Below are 18,630 nucleotides of genomic sequence, written 5' to 3'. Positions count from 1 at the left end.
TACTTTCTACTAGTTTCATTGCATCATTTTGGGACAAAGATCTCCGCACCGGTCGAATTTGTCCGAATAGCTGCTCAACCGTGTAGATTTTCTTTCTTCCGAGCTTGAATTTTATAACAGCCCAAACATTTTCGATCGAATTTGCATCTGGCGATCGTGAAGGCCAATCGAGCGCATCAATACCATTTTCTTCCTTCCGCGCAGTGCACAGTCGGCTTCGATGCTTCGGGTCGTTGTCTTCTTGTAACAATCAATTTTCATTTCTCCTTGTAAACCACCTTTGGCCAGACGGTAATAAAGCCCTCTGGTAGATTTTAACCATTTTGGCAGCATTTAAGTTGTCTGTAAACATGTGTAAAATCCCGAATCCCTGTTTCGAGAAATCAACCCCAAACGTGCACCTTTACCGAGTGTTTGACGGTCCGTTGCACGAGTCCGTTTGCAGGAGTACCCCAGGTACGAGTTACCGAAGAACGTGTCCAAAAAGAAGCCTCGTCGGAAAAAATGACGTTGTCCCAATCGCGGTCCGAATTTGCTCTCGCCCAAGCGAGTCTTTTCTCGACACGTTTGTCGCACAGTAGCGCACACTTTTTTTAACGTGCTACGAAATTTCACATTATTCGCCAATAAACGTCTTCTTATGGTTTCGCATGATATATTCGCACCTTTTTTACGTAAGATCACTTGCCCCCAAAGTAACGATAGACCAGGATTTTTCTCGAATGTCCGTAGTATCGATTTGTCTTCCTTTTTCGATGTCTTTGGTGCAATGCCACGATCCGGCAACTCATCGACGTTTTTTACCTCCAAATATCGATTCACCCACTTACTAACAAATGTTTTCGACTTTTCTGTGTACTTAACAGCCACCGAGTATGACATTTTTGGTCCTTTCGGACGCGAACACAGAAACACTGCTTCGTAACGCGTTGCGTATGCGACACTCGTAATGCGTAACTCTAAAAATATGTAATGCTCTGACCAAGAATAGGCGATAACCGAGTATTTTTGTACAAAGCGTCTTAGAGAAAGGGTCAGGCTACCTGCCCGAGTGGCAATTTCCCAGCTAACAATTCATAAGAAAAAGTTTTGCCGTACACGCTCTTGTTAGACGGACTGTAAATGTACCGTGCAATGGTTTGCAACAAGGAGGCAGTCTTCGCACCGCTTCTTGAAGTTCACAGTGTCGTATTTATTGGAACTGTAGCGCGTTGGACGACAGGAGCTGTTGAATTGGAGCGTCTCGTCGTCCGCACTTCTCGACAACTCTTTAGGGGTGTCGAGATCGTTGGAAATTTAAAGAAACGAGTCTTGTTATGGTGTTTAACAATGGCTGTATTTATAGTAGAGTTGGCGAAAGTTGGTAGGTTGAATATTTCGTGTAAACTGGCCACGGAACTCTAGCCACCGAATTCTGATTTGTTGTAATCTGTTTGTCAAACTCTTGTAACATGTGTTGAGCTCTCGTGTCTTGTGTAACTGTCGAACTTGTATGTTTCTTGTAGCGTTTAACTGGTTGGCAAAGTTGTGTGTAACCGACTGAATCTTGAGTGGCAAAAATTGTGTCTAATTGACTGGTTGGCAAAGTTGTCTCTCCTCCGCGTATAAATCCTCTGTTTTATGCGTTCGGTTCGAAATGCTATTGGCTGAGGAATTTTTGAGGTGGACAACTGTGTCGGAGGAAAGGAAAACCTGGAGTGGGATTGTTAGTTGCTTCGCTTTAGCGAAAAGCGAAACTAATCACCGACACCGCATCTAACACCAATAACACTGTAGCTTGTAATATTCTTAAATATACATCGATACACCGCACGAGTACAACAATTATTCGAGGGCTCGTACGGGGATCGATAACTCGGCACACGCCTCCAGTTATTCGAAGACAACATTATCGATATGTAATACTTGGACGTGGCGACTAAGATGCAACTCTAGCTTTATCTATACATCGCTCCATTTTATACTTTTCTCTGTTCTTTTCCTTATTCGTCGTTCCTCTACACGGTGTCCCAATAGTCACCGGTCGATTTGAATTTCGCGCTGTTTTTAAAACGTCGAACCGACTAACCCGAAACTTAACACGCGTCGTCTAGACAGATGGGAAATTCTAGATTGAAAAGATCGAAAAAATTGGCGGGTTGTGAAAAAAGTCGAGGAAGATGTCTCGTTCCATTATCAACTCCCAGATGTGTAGTCTCGAATAAAGAAACAAATATCAAGATTACTCGAACGGATTGAGTATATTCGAAAAGTGAATCGACCAATGACCGAATCGAATGTCTCGGAACACTCTGTACAGCACTCTTGTATAATTTTCAAGTTTAGATCAATAACGACACACGGTTGTACCATAAGTTTCTTTTCTTCGCTCAACGGTGTGTTATTTCGACGCGTACAATTTCGATACAGCAACGAAGACGTATCGGTCGGTATTAAACACCGAAAGCGTACTCGTTGAAAATAAATCGCGCGACGAAATTCGTTATCGACGACGCCAGAGAAGTGTCGTGAATTCCGAAGAAAAAAGGTAAAAATCGGAACCCATCGAGCGTTGGGTGTCGATCGCGTCGAAAGTAAGGGGGTCGCGCGGGGAGTGCCTCGGTTACGTTTAAACTCGCGCGAGAAGTCGCTCGTCCGCGTGATTGCAGCTCGCGGATATAATGCGCGATTCCGCGGCTGTTTGCGCTCGTGTGTAAACCGGTCGACCGTGCTGATTTATTATTCGTAGAAAATTTATTATTTGCACCTAGCCGCGACGTACGCGCGGCCGGTTGCGCGCGTACGTACACGGTCGCGCGTTTTCCGCACAAAGCACGACTCTGACCGGCGAACGGTGACGGGGGAACGGGGCTTTTCGGACAAAGGGAAAATCTGTCGCGCGATAAATTCCGGAAATCAATTCGATTTGCGAGGCACGGCCGCGAAGGCACCCGCGCGCCGGACTAACGCGAACTAATATAACGGGGTGAAAACACCGGTAGGGGGAAGGGTCGGTAGGGCGCGATAAATAATAATTATTGCAACCGAGGTAATGCAGAACGCGAGGATTGGCCGGTGCGAAAATACCGGTCGTCGTTGAGCGATAATTGGATCCTCGGTGTCGGTGTTTCTGCAATTTCCGTTACACCGGCCGCGCCGTTGTACTTCGGGGGGCGGGGCCGGGGTCTAGGTTGTTCTTCCGGTGTATCGAGTCGCGCGAGAAATGCATTCACCGGCGAGGTCTTGAAAACGGCCGCAATTCCACCGACTCTCGCAATTATTGCGATTAGACGGGCGCGTGTTCTTACGCGGTACACGGGCCGTACTCGGGTAATAAAGTAGCGCGATACCCGGTGCTAACTTTCCCAGTTTCCACGAACCCGAACGAAGAACGAAGAGGGAGCTTGTTTCGCCAATTGGAATCGTGTTCGTTCCTACGGAGGTCTGAGTGCATCGATTGAGTTTACGGAGATGCGTTCGACGAGCTTTGTCTTGGGTCCGCTGCACCGCTCTCTCGCTTTCGAGATCGGTGCAATTCGTATTCCGTCCTGGACCCTGCGAGCTTTATTAACAACGTTTCACGGTCCTCTTTCGACGTTCGCGTCAATGGTATGGAAATTCCTCGAACGCTTACTTTCGGCTCGTCGTTTCCTCGTGACAACGTTAGGTACTCTCGTAATTGTTGTTAGATTTTACTCGAGATTTTCGATACAGCTTGAACTTAGATTTGCCTATGGTCGAAAAAATATTGTTCGGGGAAATTTTCTATCATTTTACGGCGGACCTTCGACCGCAATGGACGTCGATTCGTTGCACAGATGTTTATTTTGCAACTATGTAATTATGACCGACGAGCGTGGTCCAAGTGTCGTTTTACACTACGTACCCGAAAACTTGTATCAATATTTGCTATATTTACGTATATTTTAAGATATAAACAAAAACGGTAGAGGAATTAGTGTAGAGAAATACTGATTCGGGCGTATGAAATATTTTTTCGAACGAAATTAAAAACCATTTGCTATTACCGCCCCGGTGCTACGGAAAATATCTCGAAGTCGAGATTTCACGATAGAAGAAATCTTATAATTATACAGTCGATTTAACAAGTGGTGCGATTATATTCGATTTTCCAAATATTTTAACGACGCGATCTCGATACTTTCATTTCTGAGTACTGTTCCGTTCTGTCGTGAATCCTGTCGAGTATTGACCCACGAATTCGAAGCGAAATAAAGAAAAACGGTACAGGAATTGGTGTAGAGAAATACTGATTCGGGCGTATGAAATATTTTTTCGAACGAAATTAAAAACCATTTGCTACTACCGCCCCGGTGCTACGGAAAATATCTCGAAACGTACAAGTCGAGATTTCACGATAGAAGAAATCTTATTCGAGACGGATAATCAATTGCCTATTTATTACACCGATCGGGAAACGTTGTTACAAAGTGGTTGTACGTTTGCGATCCGGAGCAACAAAGCGTAAATTAAACCGTGGAAGAGAGCACTTTGGATGTGGCTCTGTTCGCGAAAGAAGGAAATAAAGAAAAAGAACGACAGGGGCGTACCGTGGAGCGACGAACCAAAAACCGGGGGATTTGGAAGAAGCCCGGACGTCTGGGGTGTACTCGCTATAAGCACACCACGTACAATTACGTCGATCCGTCCAAAGGGGGTAGGAGGGGCATCTGCATGTAAATGGGAAAACGGGTAACTGCACGAGCATAAATCAAAAAGGTAATTCGGAAAAAGACAGCCCGGCTGGCCCGTTCCGCGTACCCGTGACGCGAAACCACCGAAAAGGGTTGTCGAACAGCTAATCCGCAGGAGTGCAGTTACTTCGAGAGATCGTTTCATCGGGAGAGCTTTCCCTCCTCTCTCTCTCTCTCTCTCTCTTTATATATATATATATATATATATATATATATATATATATATATTTCTCTTTCTATTTCTCTTTCTATTTCTCTCCGCTTCTCGCACCTCTGGGCGCGTGTTTCACAGAGACGACGACACAGGAAACGAGCCCAACGTCGTTCGCAAAACGGGAACGTGATCGTGAAAGAAGATTCGCGTCTTCTGATGCTTCGCAGTGAGCGCGAATGTAATTTCGTGGCAAGTAAAATCGCGCCGCGATAACGAGGCCGGAACGGGTTTCGCATGCACGCCAGGTAAGGTGGCTTTAGAGTGTGCGAAATAGAATTAAGTGTGATAGGGAGGGTGGGATGGAGAGAGAGAGAGAGTGAGAGAGAGAAAGAGACAGAGGGGGGAGAAGTAGACGCTCGGAAAATAGGAAACCGCCAGTAGCAGTTGAGAGAAATGGAAATTACGCGGAACGCTGGTGAACGTGAGAACGGTCTCGCGTATCAATTTATCTCGTGATAAGTTTCGAACGACTGTACTGTGGATTAAAAAAGAATGCAAATGGCGCTGCTGCTACTGCTCCGATGACACTCTCGGATCCTGTAACGGGTTTTACAACGGGACTCGCGAAATGTAACATCGAGGTGTACGAGGTTCGCTTTCTTCGTTCACGGATTCGATTAACACTCGAAGAACGAACGTTCGTTCCATGAACGTAATTACTCGTGCAAGAATGGGAACACAGGTGGATCGAGACGTTCCGAATGTTTCAACGAGGTTGCTCGAATTGTTTAAAAAAATTTCACGAATCGATTGGTCGATTTAACGTGCGGTACGATTTAATCGATTTTCCAAATATTTTTACGACGCGATCTTGATACTTCGATTTCTGAGTACTGTTCCGTTCTGTCGTGAATCCTGTCGAGTATTGACCCACGAATTCGAAGCAAAATAAACAGAAACGGTAGAGGAATTAGTGTAGAGAAATACCGATTCGGGCGTATGAAATATTTTTTCGAACGAAATTAAAAACCATCGAAATCGATGTTGCGTTAAATATTCCGCCGTATGAACCCCCGGTTCTCTGGAGCACCGTATGCATTACAATTACCGTTTTTGAAACGAAAAATATATCCCGCGAGCAATTCACCGTTACGAATTGTGTTTCGTAAATACGGAATATCATTCGCGCGTAACAACGATGACGAGAAATGTTAATCAGTTTCGAACGTTTGAAGCTTCTCGTTTAAATACGTTTGATTTGAGAATAATTGTGTAATATTGTAAATTAAGGTATAATTGTTACATCCTTCGTGTACATATTAGTTTTACCGTAACCTATTTTCGGTTTCTCTGTTCAAATTCGGAGCAAGCAAATTTAAAACTCGAATATAACGGTAATATTGACCCAAAGTGCGAGATAAATTTTAAATCTTAATAGGAAATTGTCTTCGAACGATTTATTTCACGAGTTGCGCAAACACCTTTGAGACAACGATAGAAGAAAACGAAAAATTCATTCTTTTACGAGCGTGTGTCGCGGTGCAACGCTGCACTTGGTAATTAACCTTTGTACCACATATTATCGGTGATGGATCGTCCCAAAAGTGACGATTGTCGAAAAAATGTGTCGAAAATTGGAGCTCGTGCATCAACCGAACGTAAAGTTGTCGATACGTAGTTGATTTTTACACCAAATTCCCATTATTAACAATTTGCCTTGTTAGCTGTCAGTGAGCAAAATATTGAACCGATCGAATCCATCAAAATCCGTGAAATAAAATTTCGAAAAATCCGACGACGTTGAATACTCGTTTAACGAAAATTTACCTACGATCGAGAAACCCAATGAAAACGTACTCGAACGATTATGGCCGTCCGAGTACCGATCCAAGGAAAAACTACCACGATGCAAACAACCGTAGACATATTTTCCTCGACGTATCGAGCAACGAAAAGTTATCGAATTATCGAAAGTCTATTGTCGGCCGTTGTAATCAGCGTTTGTGATTTCATAAAGCGCGCGCTGAATAATTAACAAACCGATAAATTGATACAAGCATGGGAACTGCCGAAGCAACAATTTCACCGCAGCGACCGATTCGTGTATACATTGTTTCGTTATCGATCGAGGTCCATTGTCTCTGCAATCCTTTTGTTCAATCGCTTGCCTTAAATCGTAATCTTGATCGCGATCGCCCGGTTCCCAGCGTGATTACGCGATCGCGCATAAATATGCACCGGTGCAACAGAAACGCAACGACCCCGTTAATAATTTGACGAGTGTAATGTTAATCGGTGGACGCCTGTGCACTTTCACGCTGATTGCATCGCGCGTTTGGACCGCGCACGGCTTCGGCTCAGAACATTGGAAAACGATTAAAATGGACGTCGACCCGCAAAGGAAAAACACATTTGACAGCCGCCAGCCCTAACAAATGTTGTACTTTCGCAACACGGGCCGCCACGATGACAAAGAAATGCGTTTTAACGTGGTTATTTCCTAACGCGTTTTCACGCACGGGGCTGTACATGTGCCGGGGGATGAAAAATAATTTACCGCTCGATTCTGTGGCGGAAAACACGAACGACAAGCTCCGCGGAAGGGAAATGAGTTTTATCGTAACGGAAGCGTTGCTTTTTCACCACCTCCACGATTTTCGAGAAACAATCGCGCGAATTAGAAACTCTACGATCGAGTGGTATCGTTTCGCGATGGTGACGATCATTCGCGCGAATCTTTATTTTCATTTTAGCCCAGTGTCGTTGGGTTTTATCCGATTTACAAAGATTTTATGCGCGATTCTAGAAGATTTTTCGTTAACGCGTTAATCACCACGTCGAGGTTACATGGCCTTGAATGTATTATAATCTTACGTGTATTGTAAGATTAATATTCGGAACATGCGTAAATGTTAATAAGAATCGCGTTCAAGAACAAACATTCATTGAAACCGTGCGCTTTCGCAGATTTCGCAATATCTTGATATTCATTTATCATAATTATTAACAACCGTCATAGGACCATTCTTCAAACAATTGATAACAATGTCTTGGTATAAATAATCAATTAAAATATCAATTTGTTGAAATATTCGGTTAAATCGACTAAAGGCAATCAAAGTAACTAGGCATCACCTTGGCGGGGGGTATATATAGAGCAGCTCCTAGTTGCCAAAAATTTCATTCTCTGGGGAGCCTTCGAGGAGGACGGATCTGTCCCTGTTGATCACCTGAACTATTCGTGGATTACTTTGAAGCACGGGTGATCTCACTCTTGACTAATACTGACCATTACTAACCATTATTGACCATTACTGACCATTACTGACCATTACTGACCATTACTGGCCATTACTGACCATTGCTGGCAATTGCTAACCATTACTGACCATTACTGGCCATTGCTAACCATTACTGGCCATTACTGACCATTACTGACCATCAGTGACCATTACAGACCATTACTGGTAATTTCCGGCCACTGCTTACCACTATTGACCACTGCTGGTCACTACTCACCACTGTTGACCACTGCAGGCCACTACTCACAACTATTGACCACTGCTGGCCTCTGATGGAAATCATTGACCACTATTGACCACTATTGACCACAATTGAGCACTATGGACCACCATTGGTCACTATTGACCACCATTGACCACTATGGGCCACTATTGACCAATGCCGACCAGTACTGACCATTACCCTTTTGGTTAGGTTTGGGTTAGGCCTCACCACTATTGACCACTGCTGGCCACTGCTGACAATCATTGACCACCATTAAGCACTATGGACCACCATTTTCCACTATTGACCACCATTGACCACTATGACCACTATTGAACATTATTAACCACTATTGACCAATGCTGACCAGTGCTGACCATTATGCTTTTGGTTACCTGGATCCTCCACGGACTGCCATAGATGTCGTTTGATCCCTTAGTAGCCGGTGCTGATCGCTGAGAGGCAATGGTACACGACCATTCGCTAATTTTTGTTTTACAATTTTTTTTGTTTACTTCATTTATCCTATTTGTTCAGACGTATCCGTATTTATTCTTAGATTTTTATTTCTACTTGTTTTCCCATGTTATTTTCTCTGTTACTGTGTGAAAACTACAAGAAATATCTTTAAAAATATTTCCTGTAATTTTTCGCGCTACATCACATTAGTCACAACTCGAAAGATTACCGACATAAAATGTACTTACATTAATGTTCCCCGATAAATGCGTAAAAATGCGCAAACCGGCTACCGACTAAATTTAACCCATTATTATCGTACCGCGTATAATTGTACACTTGATTCTACCAGGACGAAGAAAAATATATCCGTGTTATATCCACATTTTAATAAGAATTTCTCTTACCATAGTTGACAGGTAGAATGTGTAAAAATCATGAAATACTCGATGGGTGTGGAAAATTATTAAAGTCGGTGTAAAAATGCATTAAAGTCCATGGAGGTGTATTCGGAGCAGCACTATCAGCGACACCATCGTCTGTGGTCACGCGTTCAGCTATCTGGCCTTAAAATAGCGCGCCCCAAAAGTCAAACCTGTGAAATTTAACCACTTCTATCTCGAAAACAAAGCCACGGATTGCAACATGGTACAGGAATTTTTTTCATTATTTTGCAAAGTGGAATGCACCGTGAAAAAACGATCCACGTTTTTGCTACGTAGGTAGTTTCAAACTTAACTGATCGGTAGAAACTCTTGTTAGATATAGATGCAATGATTAATCGTTACTAATATATTCGTTTCATTTGCAGACTAATCGATAAATTAATTTTCTTGGGGATATTGGTTCGTTGGTAAGTAATCTTAAAAATTGTTACACGACAACGATCGCTAAAAATGTGATATAACACGATAAAATCATTTATACACGATAAGATCAATAGTCCGTTTGCATTATAATTCATTTTGGACAAAATGATTCGTAAAATAGAAAAATTACGCGCGAAGTCCAATATTCAATGAAAATTGAAATGAAACTACTCTATAGCCGGATATATCGATTTGCTCGTTAATTGTGGATATTCTGAAATAGGTATACGCAATATCAGCTGCGTCAGAGTATTATGTACTTGCGCAAAGAACTGTTGACGTAGAAACAAGAAAACTGAATAGTTTAAAAGAGATTAGTTCGCGAACTCGTGTTCGCTCATGTTTCGGAAAAATCAGGCCACACTTAAATTGTTCGAAAGTTGGCAAAGAGGCGTTCATAATTCAACAGCAGTCCAGCACCTTCATGATATAGGCAAAGTGAAAAAGTTAGCACAGTGCATCCCCCATGAATCGAGCGAGCGCTACAAACTTTGTCGCTTCGAAATTTGTTCCTCTTTACTGTCACGTAATGAAAATAATAATAGGTCGGTTAAGACTTTATCCATCTCTGTAGACAGGGGACCGTTCAAATTTACAAATGAATTGATCTCAGAAAGTAGATAGACTGAATCGAATAAAATTTATATATCAGTTTCGAAAAGAATATCCGGGTCTGTTGAAAAATTAGGCAGATGATAGCTAGGAAGAAACTTTCGGTCTTCGTAACACGTTTCTACCGATACTTGTAACCTATTCTAAGCGCGAACAGAGCCGAAATAACGAAATAGAAATTGACTCGTGTTGTACGAAATTTTATCGATAAATTTGGACACGAATGTACCAATAGTTCGATAATGGCGCGTATTGTTGTCCGTAGTATTGCTACGTCCGTAACGAATGAAGCAGATTTTCCGCAAATCGAGAAAGAACGCGACCGAACCATGCACGAGAGCCGTTTAAAACTTTTAATTGGAAATGCTTCGGAATATTCATCGGTATAAAAATGTTGCATCATTTAGTGCCTAACTGGAAAGTGCTCCAATAAACGCGTGCAATTGCTCTGTTATGTATTAGGAAATTTTGAACAAGCATGTATTCGCGTTCCAAGGTTCCGCGCAATGAAATAAGTTTCAAGCAGTTACCGTGGAAGCAGTAACCTTTCGAGTAACCTGATAAAATTGGCTGTTGCTTTAAGACCACGCGATACAAAACACGGGGTCGAGTTGAACATTTATATCCGACAAAGATATGGAAACGTTCTTAATTTGATTTTTCGTCCTGTGAATTTTGAGGAGAAAATTGTTTCCCAAACAGTAACATTGGATCCTAATGAAAACATTAAAAACTGTAATTATCGAATTATGGAATGGAAGCAAATATTACGCGCAAGCAAACGGTCCGACAACATATTCGAAACACCGTTATGAAATTATTACTCGTCGAGAAGCTAACTGTTTCTCACCGTTACATCCGCGGACTGTTTTCTATATTTTCGAACGTCAAGGTAAAAAGATTCTCTAAAACAATTTCCACGCCATTGGCGAAATATTCCAGCTTGAACCGCAGGACCAGCCCAGCCACTATTATCGTATCTTAACAATTCGGAATATCGATGATATCCATCGCGTGGCTGAAAATTCAAAACTGTCCGTGGATTCACGTGTTATTCGGATGATCCGTGGTATTCGAATCACCGAACCAACGGGAAAGAGTTCCGTTGCTGGGAAAAAGCAGCAAACTTGATCCTAATAGAAATATGTTGTACAGGGAAGATCGATCGTTCAACGGTGGAAAAGAGAATCACGCAATCCGTGAGAGCGAAACGATGCTGGCAGGATGATCCCGCGGAATCAGAACGAAAACGAGGATCGTCCGTAGAACGGGCTCGGCCAGTTCGTTGAACTCTGGTTGGCCGGATGCCTAACCACCGTGATGGGCGTCGATTTCCCCGACGAGACTGCGAGTAGCCCGGTCATTTCGGCTGCAATTACCATGATTCTCGGGGACAAAGGAAAAAGGAGTCCGCAGACTCTGGCATTGACATCTATTTGTAAACGAGGCAAAGAAGAGCGTTTAGGTAAAACGTCGAGATGTCGAACACCGTCCGCGTAGCCCTCATTTTTGTTTCCTCCTCGGTGAAGAAACTGGACACGTGTCCACGGCACACCAGCTCTCGCGACAATCTCGCGAAAAACTCTACACCGCCTTCGAGCACGTTTTACAGGTTAATCCATAAATCCGACATTGCCCCGGATTTAACCTCGATGTTTTATTCGATCGTTGGAAACAAAGTTTAACGTTGTATCGTCTTGAATCAGAGACGAATCGAACAACGAAACGTTCCGAAGGCACAAATCTTTTTCGCCCGAGATTTATCGATGTGTACACGTACGAATTAGAAATGTACACGACGCATCGGTGGCGCGAGCTGATACCGTTATCAACGATAAGCTTTCAGTGGGAAAATGTAAGCGCGTGAGAAGTTTCGCGAAAATCACAGTGCGAGCGGAAATATTTGGCGGAATCGCTCGTGCAAATATTTGTCGTGGAATAAACCCCTCTAATTCTGGGGAACTATTCGCGCATGAACGGATTTCCCGTGAAATCGTTCGATAAACAGTCCTCTCTGGAGCAATGAGACGTCTTGATTACTCATTCTGCTTCAACGTCGAGAGCGAGGTAGAGATATACACAGAGAGAAAGAGACGGATGGTTCCGTATATTCACTGTCGGTAGTTTTCGATACAAATTTAAACGAAATGTCCCGGGCAACCATGAGCTCGATATGTATCGCTGATAACCCCGGCAGGACGAGTCGCGAGAAAAAAGGATACTCCGAGGAAACGATAAGCGCGCAAATATTGGCGTTCCTGAAATGGCAAACTACGTAACAGCCCCCCCTCCCCCCCCCCCCCCATGGTTCGAACGGGCCCTCAAGAGTGCTTTTAATTCTGTGTACAGCCAGCTAGAAAATCGCTGTTTACAGCGGGACGGTTTCTGGGGGAGGCGTTTGTTCCATAATTGAGACCCGAGGCTAGGAAATTTCGAAATTCTGAACTACGTATCCGGTGGCTACGGAACCATGACGTACCCGCGATACAAAACGACTTTACGGGCAAAGATATACAGATAATTTTTTTACGCAACGCGAACCGAGAATTTGTGTACACATCGTGGCCACGATACAGGCCACGCCCGTTAAATACTGTACATCGATTAACGTATTAATGGAATTTGCTTTCAGTTCGAGGTACACCAAGTCAGTCGGTGAATTGGAAATTCGATCGATGCGCGAAGAGTCGTAATTTTCGTCGTGGCTTTAATCCGGTGAAGAATTCGTTTGTACAAGTGTAAATGATTTTTTCGGTAGGAGAAGTTGGGGAAAAAATTTTTTTATCGCGGCGTTGGAAGCGTTTATAAACACTCGGATCGTTTAAATTTCATCGTTTTACGGCGCTCCGCTTATAACAATCTAAAAACGATGCAACGAGCACGAGCGAAATTCAATTTGCGCGAATATATTTTCTACCGATACCTCCGAAGCAATTTATAAAACCGCATGTTTTTCAGATATTTACTCGCAGACCAAATTTCCGAATCAATTATTAAAAACAACCGTGGACGACACGAATCTATTATAATATTTAATCGTAAATCGCGTTCGTTAACGAGATAACATTTCGATCGCACGACAAATCTAGCCGGATGTCATATTATTGTTCTGCTGTCCAGTGAATTAATTATTAATTCCCACTCACAATTATTGCTGTGCACTGCGCGCATGCATAATCGACAAATGTTTGTTCACCCTGTGCACGATGCAGTGACATGCGTTTGCAATAATTCTTGGAAAAGTCGTTTAAAACCCTTCCCTGCTTAAAAATAATGCGGTTAAAACTTCAATATTCGAACAGTTTCCGATTAAATATTTTATTTCGAGAACAGTGTTATTCAATAAAGGGAAACGGTACATAGTTTTTGTACAGTACCGTGCAAATGTCCTTGTGACGATCTAAATTATATCAAGGAAAGAAAATACGTTGATAATAATCGGAGAAGGATAGTGCATCGCGTAGTGCAATAATATGTAGAGTACTTGGAAAACTATGCATACAAACGATTGCATCGGATTGTAACATACTACGTGCTATTTGGTATAATTTCTTCGATACTTTTGGAAGTTGTTAACCTCTCTATCAGTGTTGGATACATTCGTATATAAATAATGAGTAACGAATAAAGTTTTGTTCGCGAGTTAAGAATAAAGTTAGCAGTACTCGTGTACTGTGTGCAATTTCCTGTTATTATTTTACGTTGTATATAGTTTGTGGAGTATGTATGGTATATATGTGTGTGTGTGTGTATATTTGTGGTCTGTTTGCTGCGTCGAATACATGTAATGTACACACAATACCATATCGCACAGCACATATCGACCGCAAATGCACATAGTACGTCAAAATTCGATTTCAACGCTAAAGACTCAATTTAACGACTTAATTGCTGCGTAAAACTATCTTTAATCACTAGCGTAATACCGAGTAAAATAATAAGAGTTTCATATATTTTCGTGAGTACTAATACTTGAAAAATGTAACGCGCAACAAGAAAAATTTACCTGTTTTGGACAATCTACGGAAGAAAACTCAACAGAGAAGATTATGTAGAAATACTCGTCACCTGTGCCAAAATCAGTCTCAGTATCTTACCTGAAACGGAATAAAAAAATGGTATCATTAGTAATAACAAGTACAAGTTTTAAATGCGTACAGATAACAGAGTAATTGATTCCTTTCGTTTTCGATAAAATTCGAAACGCTTGGTTCGCCTCGATAACATTGAACATTTTCAATAGAAATTGTTACACTTTTAAATATTGCTCGTGTTCATTACTGAGCGTTACGTATTAAATTATTACTCTTTGGATTAAAACGTGAACGTTTGGTTATTCGAAACGAATGGAGATTTTCCGATCATTAGGACAATGTGTTCGTCAATTAATTGTAATAATCAATCGACGTTCGACCGAATCTCTTGATATTTCTACCATTAGGATTTCAATTAGGACCGTTAGTTAGAATTTTGAGTTCGTCGTAAATTATCTTTCAAATAACGTCACTCTTCGAAATGCGAAACTATTCTTTATTTTATCTTCGAACGCGGCGTTCTCGAGAGCTTTTCGAAACCTCGAAGCGCATCCAACATCGAAAATATAGCGAGTTAATTCTCTAATTAAACTCTATAACGTGTACGATACTTTTGTGTTCTCCGACTGGAGCTCCAGCTCGATACTCTATTCACGTCTGCTCAGAAAGGAAGCACTAGAAACGAAATAGACGAGTCGCGGTTTGAAACAACGGGAGAACTGACAGGGAAAACTATTCTTCGAGACGTGTAGATACGTTTCCTCATTATCGTGGTTCGTTTCTCTATCGAATGTTAGCACCGAAACGCGCGTTCGACCCACCGTTTCGAAACAGGACTGTCTGTTGCTATTTTCAACAACGAATTTATAAATACCAATTTATTCGATTTTAATTCTTAGTTTCGTTACACGAGTCTCGGTAACTAGTTAAGTTCTGCACCTAATTCTGAAGTATAGAAGATTTTATCGATCGACATCTACTTTGTGTTCTCGCAAAGTTCTTGTTATCTGTCCATGTAGCAAATTATTTCTTTTAAATGTACGACACGTGGAAAAAAGAATTAGTAAAGATCGAGACAGAAGAAAGTTTCGACGGTGAAAGAGACACGTGGAATAATTTAACACAAAAGTTTATATCCGCGTTAACCTTTCGAATTGAAAACGAACGTGTCTATTAATACGATCGAAACACGTACGTATGTACGTTTCTTTTATATTTTTCTATTCTTTAACAGAAAGTTACTATAAATTAATATTGATCATCAACGATACCTTCACTATTCTAACCGACAGATGGAAGAATAAAAATTTTGTTCTGCTCGTTCCTTGTATCATTTAAGCGATTAAATCTCACGGAAATCATTTGTCACACCTATCAACGAAAAATATCGATATTAAATAGTTCCTTCCAACGAATTAATTTAAAAGCCAATGTATCGAAATCGTCGAGATTTAACGAGGATTCGGGTTCTTGGAGACATTTCGGAGTGAAACGATTACAAACAGTCGACCTTCGAACGATCGAAAGGCCGAAATTGAGTCTGTCGTTGGTAGCGCGTAAATATGAAAAATATATAAACTTCTCGCGATACCATCAACCAGATGACGGTACTTCGCTTAGCGACCGAGGCGTTTTAAAAACCATCGTTCCTCGCGTGCTAGCGTTCTCGATCACAGCGTCTCCACTGAAAATTATTTCCTGCGTCCGAAAAAAATTGATGCCCGGTCGTTTCAACAACGGCGTTCGGTCGTAGTCGTTGCGAAGTCATACCGTCGGATGCGGAATGGCAACGATTTGTCTTAAAGATCCGCCCCGGCAACAGGAAGTCTCACGTCTGACGACCGTCCTATAAAGTGTTCGATTTACCCCCTTCGACGCGACAAGGCGATTTGCTCGATAAACCAGCGAGCGAAATATTTTTATGTCCCGCTATAATATCTTGACCGGGCCCGTATACGGAACCGTAACGCACTCTCTGCATTGTAAACCGTATAAAACGTGCGATATAAACGAGCCGATCGGGAGAACGACGATCGAATGTAAACGCTCGATATACGATGTATCGGCAATAACCTTTACGATACAAATGGGTCGTGGTACGAGTTTTTCTTCCCTTGCGTTTGTCCATGGAATTTCGAAACGTATTATTACTTGGACCTTGAATCGTTTTTCCGCTCGATTCAAGATCATTCGGTGAAAAAAAAAGTCCCAAACGTATGAAACTCGAGTCTTGAATTTCTAATCAAATTTTGGACAATAGAACTTTCCAAAGGGAATTTATTCTATTGTGTACAGTAATAGCGATTAATGCACGCATTTTCCAAGTCGACGAACCGCTGAACGAAACATCGATTAATTAAACAAGTACTCGTATTGTCGCTCTATTTAAACAAATTTTCAATTTATCTTGAAAGCTAACAAGACCGAAAGAAAAATAACGAATCTTCTAATTTCTATCGCAAAATTGTATTTCAATAATGGCGGACGTTAAAAAAAAAAAAAAAAGTTCAACGAGCCTCGGACTAAAGGTAGATTTTTAATTACCATAAATATCAGATAGCGTTTAAAAAAAACATCCCATTCCGCGCCATTGAAAACAAGAACGAGAAAATCTCGGGCGAAAAGCGCGGTCGGTGCTCGTTTCTAAAGGAATACTAAAGGGAATTAAAATCGCAGATAAATCAAGAAGGATCTCCGGAAAGACGCGCACGCCCGAAAGTGTAGGCGAGAATAAGGACAACAAAAGGAAAAAGGAGAAGGAAAAAAAAGGCTTAAGCAGGGCTGTTTAACGTTGTATAAATTGTTACCGGCGCCCCGACGTATACTGCTGGACATCCCCAGGAAGTGAGACTCCAGCCGGTGCTCGGAGGTAGAAAAATAGCGGGAGATTTTATCTGTTAATTGCTCGCCCTAAATCCCCATGAAATAGTGCGACCCGAAGCCGATACCGAGGCGACATAAATAAGGCGGCCATAATTACTTTTAAATCGTGGAGCCAGCCAGCCAGCTAGCCAGCCGGCACCCTACTGTCGTCCGTAATCAGGAATTATCGAGGATTGGAAACAAGCGCCGGAGCATTGTCGCTCTCGGAAAACCCTCCCGCGATGCATTGTTCCGGTAATCTTATGAAACCACGGTACGTCATGCCGCGAATAATTGAAAATAAATTACAGCCCTGGCTCTCGGCGGAACGCTGCGAGGAGAAGACTAAAATGGTCGCCGAACGACCACCGGGACGCTAGAAAATTATTACCAGCGGAGAAACGTTAACGCTGAAACTACCGAACGGGTCAATATTACTCGTTCGAAACTTCGCTTTAAAATTGCTCGATCGTTAACGGTGTCTTTGCTCGGACTGTTCGCGAACAATTAACAAAACGCACAATTAACGGTACCCGTGAATTAATTTCGGTTTTTGATACAACGTGTTCGACGTAACGACGGTCGATCGAACAAGTGACTTCATTTTTCAACAGGGCGGAAAAATCCTACCGATTGTTCAAACGTCGAATCTTTTTTTACGTGTAAATTTTCCGTCGATGTTAATAACTTTACGCTGAAATGCCACCAATTGCATTTACGTTGTGTAACTTACGCAAAATGCAAGGCAGTGGCATAATAAAAATTCGTGTATACATATATATACACAAACTGGAGTGATATTAACCGAATGTTCGCGCGTAAAAATATCAAACTTTTAAACGCACGATCGGCTCGTAACGTTAATTCCCCTGAATAAATAGTCCATATATTTGCGTTAAAAGTCCCTACGTAATATAAAAATGAGAAAACTTTTAAAATACTTTGGCACCGCGATGATATGGGACACGCTGGCATAGGAATGGTCAGAAAAGAATTTGAAACGGGATAAATAAAAAAGAAGGACCCTATTTAATGATTCCTCTATTCCCTTAAAGTTGCTCCACGGTTACAGGAGGAAACGTAATATTAGCACAGACGATAAGGTACGACTTTGAGCCGGGAAAAACGTTTAATTAAAATCTAGGTTGTAAACAGAGTGTAATTAAGCTTTTCAGGATGTACACGTAACGTTCGCTAGTAATTTAAGGTTCGTTTAAAAAGAGCTAAACGAAGGGTGGCGTGTCATTTCATCCTCAAGCTGATGCATTTCCCTGTTTCTCGTTGCACACTCGTTTCGATCAATTTCAGCGACCGTATCGGCCAATTCACCGTTGATTTTCTGCATCGTGTAACTTACCGCACTCTTGATATTCCATTACCGTGACAACGAATGTGATCACCAAAGGTCGAATATTTGCGAAGAACAAATGATTCCTCCG

At 41.9% G+C, this 18,630-nt stretch overlaps 2 protein-coding genes across 2 annotated transcripts in view; both read right to left on the bottom strand.

Moving 5' to 3' along the window:
• LOC143155339 (E3 ubiquitin-protein ligase MIB1-like) overlaps window positions 1–18,630 on the bottom strand; it is a 575,890-nt gene that overhangs the window by 219,051 nt on the left and 338,209 nt on the right. The gene's annotated exons all lie outside the window — the stretch shown is intronic.
• Window positions 13,543–14,529, bottom strand: LOC143143552 (uncharacterized). Its single transcript, XM_076304925.1, has 3 exons — window positions 14,454–14,529; window positions 14,302–14,387; window positions 13,543–13,695 (listed from the first exon to the last, which is right to left on the bottom strand). Exons 1-3 carry the CDS (start codon window positions 14,527–14,529, stop codon window positions 13,543–13,545), a joined length of 315 nt encoding a protein of 104 aa, XP_076161040.1.

Source organism: Ptiloglossa arizonensis, chromosome 2, assembly GCF_051014685.1.
Source record: "Ptiloglossa arizonensis isolate GNS036 chromosome 2, iyPtiAriz1_principal, whole genome shotgun sequence".
In the NCBI taxonomy this organism is placed as follows: Eukaryota; Metazoa; Arthropoda; class Insecta; order Hymenoptera; family Colletidae; genus Ptiloglossa; species Ptiloglossa arizonensis.
The sequence above is the reverse complement of the archived record's forward strand: the minus strand, read 5'-3'. Positions and strand labels throughout refer to the sequence as shown.